The 17,137-nt window shown below is 46.7% G+C and overlaps 1 protein-coding gene across 3 annotated transcripts in view; it reads right to left on the bottom strand.

Moving 5' to 3' along the window:
• Window positions 1-16,825, bottom strand: part of stxbp4 (syntaxin binding protein 4) — a 149,671-nt gene extending 132,846 nt beyond the window's left edge. For 2 of the 3 annotated variants that reach the window (XR_013574566.1, XM_078535804.1), the window contains exons 1-3: window positions 10,249-10,364; window positions 4,147-4,220; window positions 2,163-2,258 (exon numbers count right to left, since the gene is read on the bottom strand). Coding sequence is in view for 2 of the 3 variants with exons in the window: in XM_078535804.1 (XP_078391930.1) it covers window positions 2,163-2,258; window positions 4,147-4,220; window positions 10,249-10,316 (238 nt within the window). In the remaining variant the exon portion in view is untranslated. Of the gene's footprint in view, window positions 1-2,162; window positions 2,259-4,146; window positions 4,221-10,248; window positions 10,365-13,668; window positions 13,734-16,733 lie in introns of those variants that run through there. The other variant, XM_078535805.1, reaches the window with a different exon arrangement.
• Between the last annotated feature and the right edge of the window lie 312 nt (window positions 16,826-17,137).

Raw genomic sequence — 17,137 nt, 5'->3', positions numbered from 1 at the left:
GACACCTTCAAACCTTGAGCCAGACCCCAGCACAGGACACCTGCACCTCATCAGTCACGCTTCCTCATGGTTGGAACAGCAGGGATGACACACATTGGATGATGGGTACAATATACTTCATTACCCTGGCAGGGTCACAGTGTTCTCAGTGGCTAACCTTTCCTCTGTGCTTTCAAACACCATTGAAGGTATGAGCTTGAGTTGAGCTACCTCATCAGACACACAGATGGGTGTCAGTGCTAATGGAGAGTTCTCAGCTTCTAAGTGAGCTCCAGCAACATAAAAAGGAATAGCTAAGTGAGTGAGAAGCATCTACCTCCCTGATATAATGGGACAATTCAGTAGGACACACTGTCTCTTTAAGCTTGAAAGTCAATGTACTCTGAAATCTATAACACCAGCGAATCACTTCATTCTCCTTCAGCTCCAACAAGTGACTTATAATGTGTCAGCTTCTTACACAAGCAGGCCATTCAGCCCAACAGGTCTATGCCAGTGTTTAAACACAACACGAGCCTCTGGCTGCTCTACTTCATTTCACCCTGTCGACATATCCTTCTGTTCCTCTCTCCCTCGTGTGTTTATCCAGCTTCCCCTTGAATCCTTCAATGCTATTCACCTCAACCACTCCACATGGTAGCAAGAGCCCCACAATCTCACCACTCGGTACATCTTGACTTTCCAATGGACATTCTCACTGTGTGGCGTGTTACTGGGGCATGCGGACTGGGAGGCTGGACTTCCTGTGGATGCTGAGTCAGGTCTCAGTCAGTGCTGACGTGGGAAGCTACCACCTGTCTTTTATGTATCTGGGTTAGGGTTCCTGCTCCTAATCGCTGGCCAGTGACCACTGTTGGAAACTGCTTGTGCATCTGGATATCAGATGAGGAGGGGTTTCCAACAGTCCATTCTGCTGATGTGGGTTAGTTTTCATCACTGGCCTCCATTAACCATCCCTCACAATTTAAAATATTTAAAACTGCACCCAGATAAGATGAGAGACCCTGTGGATTTGTTGCCTTTGTGGCACTGAGAAAAAATTGGGATGGGAAATATGTCCCCAGGCCCCTGAACCAGAGGGTTTTGCCTGTCTCTGCCAATGAAGAATGGCACTGAGGAAAAAGTGACTTCAGTTATGTGGAGAGAGTGGAGAAGCTGTGATCGTTCTCCTTCGAGTTGAGAAGGTTAAGGGAAGATGTGATAGAGGTGTTCAAAATCATGAGGTGTTTTGAGAGAGTAAATAGTGATAAACGGTTCCGACTGGCAGGAGGGTTGACAACCGGGAACACAGAGTTAAGGAATTGGCAAAAAAAACAGCAGGGAGATGGAGAAAGATTATTTTGCGCAGTGAGTTAGGAATGTGGCAGTGGAATGCACTACCTGAAAGGGCGGTGGAAGCCGATTCAATCATAACATCCAAAAGAGAATTGGATAAATACTTAAATATGAGAAATTTGCAGAGCTATAGGAAGGAAGACCAGGGTGGAGTGGGACTAATCAGATGCCTCTTTGAAAGAACCAGCACAGGTATGATGGGATGAATGGCCTCTTTCTATGCTGTATGATTCATTAATTATGGTGCCTTCAGTAGAGTGGCCACTGACCAAAAGATGCCCTGCATGGAGAGCTGGATGGTGCCAGCATGGCTGTTGGGATTCAGGGATTCACGCAAGTGAGACATCATTTCATGTCAGATAGACTTCAATAACTGAGCAAGTCTGCACATGCTGAAGTCTCTCCACTGGAGCACAGGAATTTGAAGAATTACATCTTCATATTGCCACAGAAAAGCACCATCACAGGAAGGAGCGTGTGGCAGTAACCCTGCAATCAGTGAATAGCGACCTACAATGCCCCGCTGCAGCCGACAATGCCTTGATCGAAATGGAATGTACTCCCACCTGAAGACTAACAACAGATGAGCCGTGGATGTGAATCATCAGCAACAACGCAAAGTCAAAGATGAAGAGGAGTTAATGTTGCAATACCAGAGGAATGAAATTACCCCTTTATAGCAGACAGCACCTCTAACTACACTAACTGACACTTGAATATGCTCCATTACAGATAAGTACTGCAGAGGTTTGAAAAGTTGTTTCTGAATTTATACCAAGTAAAATATTTCGAGGGTGAGTTTGTTGCCTCAAACACTTTGTACCTACCATCACTTGCGGCTATTCCTGTCTCCAAAATACGCTTGACGTAGATTCCATATTCCTCGCCTGTTTGTTCTTTAAACCCACCGATAATTGTAATACCTAAAACAGAGAAAGAATTATTTTTTATTCTGCTGAGGTGATGCTGCTGAAAACTTCATTTGTTACCTCCAAACTCAACTACCCTATTGCTCTCCTGGCTGGCCTCTCACCTACTACACCCTGTAAATGTGAGCTCATCCAGAACTCTAATGTCTGTATCCTGACACACACCAAGTCTCATTCTCCCATCACCCCTATGCTCGCCGAGCTACACTGGCTTCTGCCCAACAATCCCTCAAACTCAAATTCTCAGCCTAGTGTTCTAATCTCTTCATCGCCTCACCCTCTCTCTATCTCTGTTACCTCTTCCAGTCCCACAGTCCTCCAAGATCTCTGCGTTCCTCCATCTCCGCTCTCTTGAGCATCCCCAATTTCAATCGTACCACCCTTGGTGGCCTTGCCAGCAGTTGCTTGGACTCCGAGCGCTGGAATTTCCTTCCTAAACCTCTCCACTGCTCTTCCCCTCCCTCCTCATTTAAGACACTCCCTAAAACCTACCTCTTTGACCAAGCTTTTGGTCACCTGTCTTAATATCGCCTTACATAAATCTGTGACAGTTCTGGTCTAATTACATTCCCGTGAAATCCCTTGGGACATTTCATTATGTTAAAGGTGCTATATAAATACAGGCTGTTGAACTGGGGATTGAGTACAATGTCTTGGGTGGGACAATATAGGAAATGGCTGTGGACCTCGTTCAGATGTGCTCACTTGCTGAATGGATTTAAAGCAGTGCTGGACTTTCTAAGTTATACTTAAAGCCACATGTAACTGACTGCCAGCACTGGTTATAGACTCCAAGATGTGAATAAACATTATTTTCCCTCTATAATTCTCAATCGCCTCTTCCAGGATGAATGCCTTAATGGAGGTAAACCCAGTCCAAGAACAAGATTTTTGGCTGCAGCCACCATGTTCTGTAACCTCTCTCCACAGCTGTCTCTTCAGCATTAGCTACACTAGTGTCCGCCGTGGTTCAGCGGCTATCATGCATGCCTGAGTCAGATGGCTGTGAGTTCAAGTCCCACTCCAGAGACTTCAGCATTCAACTAGGCTCACATTCCCAGTACAGAACTGAGGGAGTGCTGCTGTTAGAGAATTCAACATCGTCTTTTGGGTGAAATGTTGCTTTCCCAGATGGATAAAATCCTGAGCGGCCTTGACAGGGTCAATGTGGAGAGGATGTTTCCTCTTGTGGGAGAATCTAGTACAAGAGGCCACTGTTTAAAAATAAAGTGTTGCACATTTTTAGACATTTTTTTAGTCTTTGAAATTCTCTTCCTCAAAAGCACTGGAAGCAGGGTCTTTGAATATTTTTAAGGCAGAAGTAGATAGATTCTTGATAAACAAGAGGGTGAAAGGCTATCGGGGGTAGGCGGGAATGTGGAGCTGAGGTTACATTCAGATCAGCCATGATATCATTGAATAGCGGAGCAGGCTTGAAGGGCCGAGTGGCCTACTCCTGCTGCTAATTTATATATTCATATGATGTAAGAGATCCCATGGCACTATTGGAAGAAAAGCAAGGGAGTTCTCCCTGGTGTCCTGGCCAATATTTAACTCTCAGCAATATCATTAAAATCAGATTATCTGATCATTACCTTACTTTTGTTTGTGGGAGGTTGCTGTACATAATTTGGCTGCTGTGTTTTCTACATTGCAAATGTGACTGCATTTCAAAAAGAGGTCATTGGCTGTAAAACACTTTGGGACATCCAGAAGCTGTGAAAGGTGCTATATAAATGCAAGTTCTTTATTTTACTCTGGAAGCAAACTGGATTACATTTGAGCATTTGTAGAAAGGGATTGGTTGCAGTAGATTTAACCGTGCCTCAATTACTGGGAATCCTGGGCTGAACCAGGTGCCCGAGATGGAGGTTACACTTACCCAGGCCATTCTCACAGTCAGAGAACACAACACGATGAATGACTCGATTGATTCCATAGGGACCCATAATAGTCCTAAAAGAAAGTAACACTACCAGTTACAAATAATGTCAAAAAAAAACCTACAAGATAATCTATAAAAAGTTCCGATACTTTCACAGCGACAAGAAGCTCAACACCATCCAGGACAAAGCAGCCTGCTTGATTGGCACCCATTCCACCATCTTAGATATTCACTCCCTCCAGCACTGATGCAGCAGCGTGTATCGTCTACAAGATGCACTTCAACAACTTACCAAGGCTTCTTTGACAGCACCTTCCAAATTCACAACCTCTACAATCTGGAAGGGCAAGGGCAGCAGGCACATGGGAACACCGCCACCTGCAAGTTCTCCTTTGAGCCACTCGCCATCCTGACTGGGAAATATATCAGCCGTTCCTTCATTTTTATCCTGGAACTCCCTCCGCTCTGTGAGAGTTACTGTCACCACATGGACTGCAGTGGTGTAAGAAGGTCCACCACCACCTTCCTCACTAGGGAGGGGCAATAAATGCCAGCCTTTCCAGGGATGCCCGCACCCACAGAATAAATAAAAAAATTGCTTTCCTCACCTTTTGCCTTACACTGCATCCCCTGGCTGAGCCATTCTGGATGGCTATTGGTGTAGAGCCAAATGCAACTGGCTTCCCTTTTGGGGCTAAAGGGGCAACCTCCAGTCAGAACTCCTCCTACAACAACCCCATTGCATTTTACTGCTGTCCCCTCTATTCCATCCCGCTCCAGTTTTCTTTCCTTCCACTCCTGAATCCAGCCACTAATCCCAGGGTCCTCCAGCTGCCAGGATGACAGGAGTGAACCCAGATTGGTACAAACCCCCTCTTGCAGGTCACACCAGGAGCTGACAACAGCCAGGTCAACACATCAGTCTGAAGCCTGTAAAACTGGAGGCTAGCACGTGAAGCAGAATCCGGCATCGGATTGGGGGGGGGGGGAACTTGAAAAGTTCAATTTACCGTAATCGTACACAGAAATGGTGATGCTTAAATGCAAGTCCAAAGTGCAGACAGCAATCAGCCACAGCCCCTCCACACACTGAACAGATCAAACCATTGTAGTTCAGTGTTTAATTGCAGGGTTGGCCAATTTTGTCATTTGATGTCAGTGTTACCAACTAACTTGTTGCCACAATTGTACTGCCACAAGATAGGAGTCGATGGGGAATGTCATCCATCCAAAACAATCTCAGAGTAGCCCTGTGACAGCAGTCAGCCTTATCGAAAAATGGGTTTGTGTCTCCAGTACCTAAACCATTAGTCCATTCCTTGTCTTTCTCACGCTGCGTGTGAAGATTTTCAATTGAGTGACTCCCTTGAGGGCCACTCTGCTCCCAAACAGCCTTGCTAACCTTGGCTCAAACTGGACTAGTAGTCCTGTTTAAATTGGATTCTTTCACTCTCTGTAGAGAGGTGATGGCTTCCCAATAGTATTTTCTTGCTGGAGAGGGGGAACAGCACTCAACTGCAACTTGCTCAACATCTGATCTGATTTCCATAGCTTGTTTTTCCTGGAACAGATCACCAGCCTGGGGCCTGAGGCTACAGCTTGAGGGCTGCCACTCTGCATCAAGCTTGGCTGACCAGGAGGCTCTCCCACTCTTACCACCTGCCATAGGCATATTGGAAGGATTTGCAGGTTGATACTCAACCTGTTTGGCTGAGTTATGAACACACCTTCCATGGCCATCAAGTCCTGGAATGGGACTTGAACCCAGGGCTCCTGGCCCAGAGGCAGGGATACTACCCACTGCGCCACAAGACCTCCCCTTTCTCTCTGCCCACCCGCTCAATTCCTTTAATTCTCTTAAACACCACCATCAAATCACCCCTTAACCTTCCTTACTCAAGGGAATACGGGTCCAGTGGATGTAACCTGTCCTCATGACCTTCAAATCTCGGTATCATTGTTAAATAACAGAATGTTGCTGCACTGAAATCCTAAATTAAAAGACACTTGCTACTGGATTTGGAGAAATTGATGAGAATCTGAATTATTTAAAATACAAGTTCCGATTATGGCAATGATATGGCAATGGGGATCAAAATAGTGAGGCTATTGGACATACAGGGCAAGTCCATCAGCAAATGGGCTCTGCTTCTAAATAAGGGTCTTCACCCAAAACATTAACCTCTTTTCAGAAGCTGACAGGTAGTGTATTACCATTCTTTAAATGATCATATGACAGTGGCTTTCTCTAAACTCCCATCCTGTAGATTTCACAACACATTGAAGTTCATCAGTATGTAAAACAGAAACTGCCCTGAAGCAGTCTATTCTTGTTAGGGGAGCCTTGTGTTTTTCTATACTCCTGTAAACTGATCAAATAACTGGAGAAGGTAAAGGGGTAAATAGGGGGCAGGTTGGGCCTCCGGCTGCTGATACCCCATCAATTTGTCCGCTCTCAATAAAGCAGCCTCGTCCCCATGTAGCTCCCAGCTCCCCACTGACACCGAATCCGGAGAGGGAGATTTACTGAGGGTAAAGCAGAGCTGAGTTTCAAAAGGTGACATAAACCATCCACAGATGCAGCTGGAATATTCTACAGGCAACTTCGAAATCTCGGTGAAAACAAAACAACAGTTACTGCAACTTTCTTTGCCCAGGTTGATGAACATTTTAACTCTTTTTCTCCCCCAAAACTTTTCCTCGCGGTAGTTCTGTAGATCCGGTTTCTATTGGTTGGGACAGAGCACACCCGGTGTGTTTCTGAGCCCTCGCCTGAGTTCCTCTCCAATGTTTAATGTGACCAGTTAAAACTGCCGCCTGCTCGATCCTTCACACACACACACACACAGAGAAACACACAGACCTGAGAGAGAGAGGTACAGATAGAGAGAGAGACAGATACACAGAGAGAGACGCACACAGATCTGAGAGAGGCAGATACACAGAGATCTGAGAGGCAGATACACAGAGATCTGAGAGGGGCAGATACACAGAGATCTGAGAGGCAGATACACAGAGATCTGAGAGGGGCAGATACACAGAGATCTGAGAGACAGACAGATACACAGAGATCTGAGAGACAGACAGATACACAGAGATCTGAGAGACAGACAGATACACAGAGACCTGAGAGAGACAGATACACAGAGACCTGAGAGAGACAGGTACACAGAGACCTGAGAGAGACAGATACACAGAGACCTGAGAGAGACAGATACACAGACCTGAGAGAGACAGGTACACAGAGACCTGAGAGAGACAGATACACAGAGACCTGAGAGAGACAGATACACAGAGACCTGAGAGAGACAGATACACAGAGAGAGAGAGACAGATACACAGACCTGAGAGAGACAGATACACAGAGAGAGAGAGACAGATACACAGAGAGAGAGAGACAGATACACAGACCTGAGAGAGACAGATACACAGAGAGAGAGAGACAGATACACAGACCTGAGAGAGACAGGTACACAGAGACCTGAGAGAGACAGATACACAGACCTGAGAGAGACAGATACACAGAGACCTGAGAGAGACAGATACACAGAGACCTGAGAGAGACAGATACACAGACCTGAGAGAGACAGATACACAGAGACCTGAGAGAGACAGATACACAGAGACCTGAGAGAGACAGATACACAGAGACCTGAGAGAGACAGATACACAGACCTGAGAGAGACAGATACACAGACCTGAGAGAGACAGATACACAGAGACCTGAGAGAGACAGATACACAGAGACCTGAGAGAGACAGATACACAGACCTGAGAGAGACAGGTACACAGACCTGAGAGAGACAGATACACAGAGACCTGAGAGAGACAGATACACAGAGACCTGAGAGAGACAGATACACAGAGACCTGAGAGAGACAGATACACAGAGACCTGAGAGAGACAGATACACAGACCTGAGAGAGACAGATACACAGAGACCTGAGAGAGACAGATACACAGACCTGAGAGAGACAGGTACACAGACCTGAGAGAGACAGGTACACAGACCTGAGAGAGACAGGTACACAGACCTGAGAGAGACAGATACACAGAGATCTGAGAGAGACAGATACACAGAGACCTGAGAGAGACAGATACACAGAGACCTGAGAGAGACAGATACACAGACCTGAGAGAGACAGATACACAGACCTGAGAGAGACAGATACACAGAGACCTGAGAGAGACAGATACACAGAGACCTGAGAGAGACAGATACACAGACCTGAGAGAGACAGGTACACAGACCTGAGAGAGACAGATACACAGAGACCTGAGAGAGACAGATACACAGAGACCTGAGAGAGACAGATACACAGAGACCTGAGAGAGACAGATACACAGAGACCTGAGAGAGACAGATACACAGACCTGAGAGAGACAGATACACAGAGACCTGAGAGAGACAGATACACAGACCTGAGAGAGACAGGTACACAGACCTGAGAGAGACAGGTACACAGACCTGAGAGAGACAGGTACACAGACCTGAGAGAGACAGATACACAGAGATCTGAGAGAGACAGATACACAGAGACCTGAGAGAGACAGATACACAGAGACCTGAGAGAGACAGATACACAGACCTGAGAGAGACAGATACACAGAGACCTGAGAGAGACAGATACACAGAGACCTGAGAGAGACAGATACACAGACCTGAGAGAGACAGGTACACAGACCTGAGAGAGACAGGTACACAGACCTGAGAGAGACAGGTACACAGACCTGAGAGAGACAGATACACAGAGACCTGAGAGAGACAGATACACAGAGACCTGAGAGAGACAGATACACAGAGACCTGAGAGAGACAGATACACAGACCTGAGAGAGACAGATACACAGACTTGAGAGAGACAGATACACAGAGACCTGAGAGAGGCAGATACACAGAGACCTGAGAGAGACAGATACACAGAGACCTGAGAGAGACAGATACACAGAGACCTGAGAGAGACAGATACACAGACCTGAGAGAGATAGATACACAGAGACCTGAGAGAGACAGATACACAGAGACCTGAGAGAGACAGATACACAGAGACCTGAGAGAGACAGATACACAGACCTGAGAGAGACAGATACACAGAGAGAGAGACAGATACACAGAGACCTGAGAGAGACAGATACACAGACCTGAGAGAGACAGATACACAGACTTGAGAGAGACAGATACACAGACCTGAGAGAGACAGGTACACAGAGACCTGAGAGAGGCAGATACACAGAGACCTGAGAGAGACAGGTACACAGAGACCTGAGAGAGACAGATACACAGACCTGAGAGAGACAGGTACACAGAGACCTGAGAGAGGCAGATACACAGTGACCTGAGAGAGACAGGTACACAGAGACCTGAGAGAGGCAGATACACAGAGACCTGAGAGAGACAGGTACACAGAGACCTGAGAGAGACAGATACACAGACCTGAGAGAGACAGGTACACAGAGACCTGAGACAGGCAGATACACAGAGACCTGAGAGAGACAGATACACATAGATCTGAGAGAGACAGATACAGTCCGGGCAGATAGACAGATACACAGACCTGAGAGAGGCAGATACACAGAGACCTGAGAGAGACAGGTACACAGAGACCTGAGAGAGACAGATACACAGACCTGAGATAGACAGATACACAGACCTGAGAGAGACAGATACACAGACCTGAGAGAGACAGATACACAGAGACCTGAGAGAGACAGATACACAGAGACCTGAGAGAGACAGATACACAGAGAGAGAGAGACAGATACACAGAGACCTGAGAGAGACAGATACACAGACCTGAGAGAGACAGATACACAGAGACCTGAGAGAGACAGATACACAGAGACCTGAGAGAGACAGATACACAGAGAGAGAGAGACAGATACACAGAGACCTGAGAGAGACAGATACACAGAGAGAGAGAGACAGGTACACAGAGACCTGAGAGAGACAGATACACAGAGAGAGAGAGACAGATACACAGAGACCTGAGAGAGACAGATACACAGAGACCTGAGAGAGACAGATACAGTCCGGGCAGATAGACAGACAGAGAGCTCAGAGGGACAGATACACACACATCTCACAGACTCACACACGTACCAGTACAACAGGGACAAGCCATCAAAGCGCTCGGGCTCCGCTTCCTCGGACTGTGGCAATAAGGACATGATGGACTGACCGCTGACAGACACTCCGCAGGGGAATGAAAATCGCCTTCCTGGAGATCCGGTGTCTCAGAGCCCGGCTACTGTCTCCTGCATGGCAGCGCTGAGGGCTGTGGAGAAGGAGATTACCAGGGCAAAAGAGAAACTTGGCTGGAGATGGGGAGGGACGCGACCCCTGACGACACCCGCAGAGTAAGTTCAGCATCAGACGTGTCCCTGATCCAACCCAATCCCTTTCTCTTCCTGACTCACCTCCACTGCCAGGCGAGGAGCCAGTGAGTGAAGGGGGTGAGCTCTCTCACTGTCCTGAGATACTCTGCCCCCAACTCAGGCAGCTGAAAGAAAGAACCTGCATTTATGTAGCGCTTTTCACAACCTGGGGACACTCCAAAGCATTGGACAGCCAATGAAGTACTTTTGAAGTGTAGTCACTGTTGTAAGGCAGGAAAGGTGGCAGCCCAGTTGCGCACAGCAAGATCCCACAAACACCAATGTGATAAATAATCATCTGTTTTAATGAAATACTGCGGATGCTGGGAATTTGAAATAAAGACCTGCTGGGGATATTCAGCATTCTGACAGCATCTGTGATACACACAGACAGGTCGATAAGATCTTACTGAAGTGTATCAGATCCTGAGGGGACTTGACAGGGTGGATGCTGCGAGGATGTTTCCCCTTGTGGGAGAGACTAGGACCAGGGGACACAGTTTAAAAAATAGGGGTCTCCCATTTAAGACGGAGATGAGGAGAATTTTTTTCTCTCAGGAGGATGTTAGTCTGTGGATTCTCTTCCCCAGAGATTGGGTCATTGAATATATTCATGGCTGAGTTAGATAAAGATAAAGATAGACAAAGGAGTCAATCCTTTTCGAAGGAGTCAAGGTGGTCCAAAACAAAAACAGAATTACCTGGGAAAAACTCAGCAGGTCTGGCAGCATCAGCGGAGAAGAAAAAAGTTGACGTTTCGAGTCCTCATGACCCTTGAAGGGTCATGAGGACTCGAAACATCAACTTTTTTCTTCTCCGCTGATGCTGCCAGACCTGCTGAGTTTTTCCAGGTAATTCTGTTTTTGTTTTGGATTTCCAGCATCCGCAGTTTTTTGTTTTTATTTTTGAGTCAAGGTGGTCGGCAGGAGATTAGTTGAGGCCGCAATCAGATCAGCCATATCAGATCGTATCTAATGATGGAGCAGGCTTGAGGGGCCGAATGGCCTACTCCTGCTACAGGTACACACAGAGACCTCAAAGAGGCAGATACAAAGAGACAGACAGATATATCTACATCTACATGCACTAGTATAACAGGAACAAGCCATCAAAGCACTGGGGCTCTACTTCCTCACACTGTGGCAATAAGGACATGGTAGACTGCCTGCTCAATGCAGATACTGCCTGACCTGCTGAGTATTTCCAGCATTTTCTGATTTTATTTGTTTTAATGATGTTGATTGATGGATAAGTTCCTATGTTCAATATTGGCCAAGGACAGGGTCATGCCGGCTTTATTAGGCTCTGTATCTGAAATTTGAAAGGATTTGAACTGTTTCATATTTAATAATTTGCCAAATCCTTTCCTTGAACTCCACATGAATCTAGTTACAGGATTTAATATTTTTCCAGACACTGGTCTGTCAGTGTAAAGTGAGGGTAATCGCTCATTGGGTACTACACAGTAAGTGATTGTCAGCTAACATCAATCCGATTCTGTACTTGATAAAATAACAACGTGACTTCCACATACAGCACACCGGGGAAGGATGCACTCCTGCCTGGTGCTGTGTGTCTTAGTGCACTCTCCCACAGTATATAACGAGGACTCACAATTGTACACTATCACAATCTCAGGACATTGTGAAATTCTTATAAATTGATTTTGAGATGCAGTCACTGTTCGGTGGGCTAGCAATACAGTCTGTAAGAGAAAGCACAACTCAGTCCTGTCTGGTACACTATGGTTAGTGTGTGTCTTTCAGCATCAGCTTGTGCACAGAGAAAAGGGAACAGTGTATTCCTGTCTGGTGCTAAATGATTGTCTTCAGGGGAGATCAGCTGAAAATTGCATTGGAACATAAAACACAGCACTGCTGGGGCAGGAATCCATTTGTCCGCCTCTCCACACTTTACAAACTCCCACTGTCTCCCTCACTGTGAGCCTTGTAGTAATGGCCCCAGAACACCCCACTCTCCTAACAGGAATCCCTCCAGCCTTTTTATAAACACGGATATTGTTTCCTGCACCTTTATTTCTGGTACTCCTCTCTCACAATTCTACCACCATTTTCACTGAACAGAAGTTCCCCAAATTCCTTCTTCTTTGAAATGAGTCCCTCAGTTTTGGAACTCTCGTTCTGCAGAAGAAAGCTCATCCATCCAAATTTCCCACATCCGTGAAAACCTTAAAGACCTTCAACAAGATCCCAGCCAACATGCTTCCCCATTCCAGTCTGTAAAATCCAAGGGGAGAACCATCTCTTTTTATAACGCCGAAAAACGTTGGCCTTCCAGTGAGGGGAAAAAATGGGGGAAGAGCAATTCAAAGTAAAAGATGTAAAGGGGAAACAGCTGAGTCTTCTATGGAGAGAATTTTTACACTGCAGAGTCAGTTAACCTAAAACAATAAGTCCAGGCCTCAACCAGGAGAGTAAGACCTACATGGGTGGAAAGCGAAGCCGGGAAAGGCATAATGGAGAAACAGTAACATACAGGATGTACTGCTGCACGCACATGTCTGGTTTTACACGTTTAGCCAGCTTCGTAATCAGATCGTATCTTCTAGATGTTGCCACAAGAACTTGTATTTATATAGCACCCGCAACATAGTAAAATGTTCTAAGGTGCTTCATAGGTACAATAGCATTGTGGTTATGTTAATGGAATAGGAATCCTGAGAGACTCCTGGACTAATGTTCAGAGTTCAGGTCTCAGCACAGCAGCTGGGAAATTCATTAATTAAATCTGGAATTGAAAACTAATCTTAGTAATGGTGACCATGAAACTACCAGATTGTTGTAAAAACCCATCTGGTTCACTAATGTCCTTTAGGGAAGGAAATCTACCGTCCTTACCTTGTTTGGTCAACATGTCACTCCAAACCCACAGCAATGTGGTTGACTCAGTTACATTCGAGAAGGCAGCTCACCACCACCTTCTCAAGGGCAATGGGGGATGGACAGTACATGCTGGTCTTACCAATGACACCCAGGTCCTGTAAAGGGATTAAACAAACAGGCACTATACTACTGAATCTCACAAAAGAATATAAGACACGGTGTAAAGACCTACAGTGTAAAGTCTTTCCATCATCTCTCATGAAAACACCCAGCCTCTGGAGGGAGCTGATCTCAGCACTCACCTTTGTTGAGGCCTGGCTAGCATCAAGGTGGAAATCGCCTCCTCCAGCCAATCAATTCCAAGATCCTACAAAAGAAACAAATTTGAACGTCTAGCAATACAGTGACACTTCCTGTACCCCATCACAGCCAACACAAGGAGAGTGCAGAGGTTGGAGCAGGGAGTCTGGAATATACCTTTGCTTCTCCCACCTTACGAGAATAATCCCTGTCTCTTTATATATTTATTCATGATATATTAAAAATCTTGCTTCTGTGCACACTTCCTATCAGCTTTTCCATTATAAATTCCTATGTCCACCTCTATAATGGAACATTCCAATGTAAACTTGTCACACTCACCATCCTGCCAGTTGTGGCGCTGTAGCACCTGTTTTGCTTTTCACAGCTTCTCAGCCAGCACTGTAGAGAAATTACTATCCTCCAACAAAATCCACTTTTCTACTTCCCCAGATAGGTGCAAGCTTTACTTATAACTATAAATAATATAATATAAGGTATAAATTAGAGAGCAGAATGTTGACTAATTTCTTATCTGTTAGTTTAGGAATCGTGAGATGGTAAAAGACCATCTAGTTCACCTTCTACCATCCTAGTAGTCACACAATACAATAAAGGTGCTGTTGGCTTTACAATGGGGATTAAATCTGAGGAATGGTTCAATTTCTCCACCCTCAAATCCTGCTTTACCTGAAGGTCACACTCAGCCTTCACTATGAAATGCTGTATTATGAGAAAGGGCTTATTAAGAAACCCAAGTGAAGACCTATTGTAGGAAGCTGAAAAGAGCAGCAGGGTAGACAAGGGAAAGATAAACAAAAACAAAAATAGCTGGAAAAACTCAGCAGGTCTGACAGCATCTGCAGAGAGGAAGACAGTTAACATTTCAAGTCTGTATGACTCTTCATCATCCCCTATGTGTGACACACTCTATCTTGCATGTTAGCCTGTGAATAACATTTAAGGGTAAACCACATTTCTGTTGGTCTGGAGTCACATGTAGGCCAGCAGATTTCCTTCCCTAAAGGGGTATTAGTGAGCCAAATGGGTTTTTATGACAATCAGCAATGATTTTGTGGTCACCATCAGACTTTTAATTCCAGATTTTTATTGAATTCCGTAATCTGCTATAGTGGGATTTGAACCCAGGTCCCCAGAGCATTACCCTGGGTATCTGGATCACCAGTGACAATACTACTATGCCACTGCCTCCCCCTATATCCTGTGTGTGACACACTCTATTCTGTGTGTGACATGTTCTATCCTGTGTTATAAGAACAAAAATGCTGGAAAAACTCAGCAGCTGTCCGCTCTGAAGGAGGCATACGGACTCAAAATGTTAACTCTCTCTCCACAGACGGTCAGGTGAGTTTTTCCAGCATTTTTTGTTATTGTTGCAGATTTCCAACGTCCACAGTATTTTGCCTCTATCCTGTGTTCTCCTGTGTGACACACTCTATCCTGTGTGTTAGCCTATGTGTGACACACTCTATCCTGTGTGTGACACACTCTATTCTGTGTGTGACACACTCTACCCTGTGTGTTAGCTTGTGTCTGGCACACTCTATTTTGTGTGTTATCCTGTGTGTGAGACACACTCTGTGTGCTATCCTGTGTGTGACACTCCAGACTCCACTACACAGTATACCAACAGTACACTAGGCACATTTGGCAATGTAACTTTCTGACAGGAAGGGAAAGTCCAGGTTAACTTCTTACTGTGAAGTTGTGACAGGGTAATTGTGTGTATAGTCCTTTAAGCTCCTACCAGGAGTGTGAAATCCATATCTGGGTACAGTCCTGAAGTGGTTAGAGAACCAACAATTCAAATCCCACCTTGGTTAGTTTGATCATTCAAATTCAGTTTTTTGAAAAGTCAGGAAATAAAAAGATGTCCTGAATAAAAGTAACCACCAAGTTGTTGGATTATTGTATTAGGTCCATTAAGGAAGGAAACTTGCTGTCCATACCCAATCTGATCCAATATGAGAGTTCAGTCCCACACCAACCTGATTTAACTCTTCACTGCCCTCAGAAGTGGCTGGACAATGGAAACCAGCAGGTCCCAGCTGGACAATGGGAACCAGCAAGTCCCAGCTGGACAATGGGAACCAGCAGGTCCCAGCTGGACAATGGGAACCAGCAGGTCCCAGCTGGACAATGGGAACCAGCAGGTCCCAGCTGGACAATGAAGGAACCAGCAGGTCCCAGCTGGACAATGAAGGAACCAGCAGGTCCCAGCTAGACAATGAAGGAACCAGCAGGTCCCAGCTGGACAATGGGAACCAGCAGGTCCCAGCTGGACAATGAAGGAACCAGCAGGTCCCAGCTGGACAATGAAGGAACCAGCAGGTCCCAGCTGGACAATGAAGGAACCAGCAGGTCCCAGCTGGACAATGGGAACCAGCAGGTCCCAGCTAGACAATGAAGGAACCAGCAGGTCCCAGCTGGACAATGAAGGAACCAGCAGGTCCCAGCTGGACAATGGGAACCAGCAGGTCCCAGCTAGACAATGAAGGAACCAGCAGGTCCCAGCTAGACAATGAAGGAACCAGCAGGTCCCAGCTGGACAATGGGAACCAGCAGGTCCCAGCTGGACAATGAAGGAACCAGCAGGTCCCAGCTAGACAATGAAGGAACCTGCAGGTCCCAGCCGGACAATGAAGGAACCAGCAGGTCCCAGCCGGACAATGAAGGAACCAGCAGGTCCCAGCCGGACAATGGGAACCAGCAGGTCCCAGCTGGACAATGGGAACCAGCAGGTCCCAGCTGGACAATGGGAACCAGCAGGTCCCAGCTGGACAATGGGAACCAGCAGGTCCCAGCTGGACAATGGGAACCAGCAGGTCCCAGCTGGACAACGGGGGAACCATAGAACCATAGAAAAGTTACAGCACAGAAGGAGGCCATTCGGCCCATCTTGTCCATGCCAGCCCGAGGACACCCAGCTGGGCAATGGGGAAACCCCAGTAGGTTTCTCCCAGGTTTTTCAGGGTGTTTTACCCGGATCTCCCGCTCTCCTGTCACTTTAACTCGGTTTGCTGTCAGGTTTTGGTCCTTTGCCCACCTGCGGCCTGTCACTGGGCTCCGGGCCTCGGCCTCTGGTAGTTCCCGCTCCCCACGCGGCGCCGCCGAGTCCCGGAGACCCACTCCCTCCCAGTGCGCAGGCGCTGCCGCGTGGCCCTCTGGGAATTGTAGTCCCCACGCCCAGCCCACACACATGCGCAGATCCGAGATAGACCGGAAATGACGTTTTAACTGGGACCAGGCGATTAGGGGCAAGTGGACAGTGAGGGAGGGGGCAGTGTGGACAGTGGGGGCAGCGAGCGGACTCTGAGGGAGGGGGCAGCGAGCGGACACTGAGGGAGGGGGCAGCAAGCAGACACTGAGGGAGGGGGCAGCGAGCGGACACTGAGGGAGGGGGCAGCAGGAGGACACTGAGGGAGGGGGCAGCAGGAGGACACTAAGGGA

The sequence above is a fragment of the Cetorhinus maximus genome, unplaced genomic scaffold, assembly GCF_964194155.1.
Source record: "Cetorhinus maximus unplaced genomic scaffold, sCetMax3.hap1.1 HAP1_SCAFFOLD_666, whole genome shotgun sequence".
In the NCBI taxonomy this organism is placed as follows: domain Eukaryota; kingdom Metazoa; phylum Chordata; class Chondrichthyes; order Lamniformes; family Cetorhinidae; genus Cetorhinus; species Cetorhinus maximus.
This window is presented reverse-complemented; position numbering and strand designations above follow the sequence as displayed.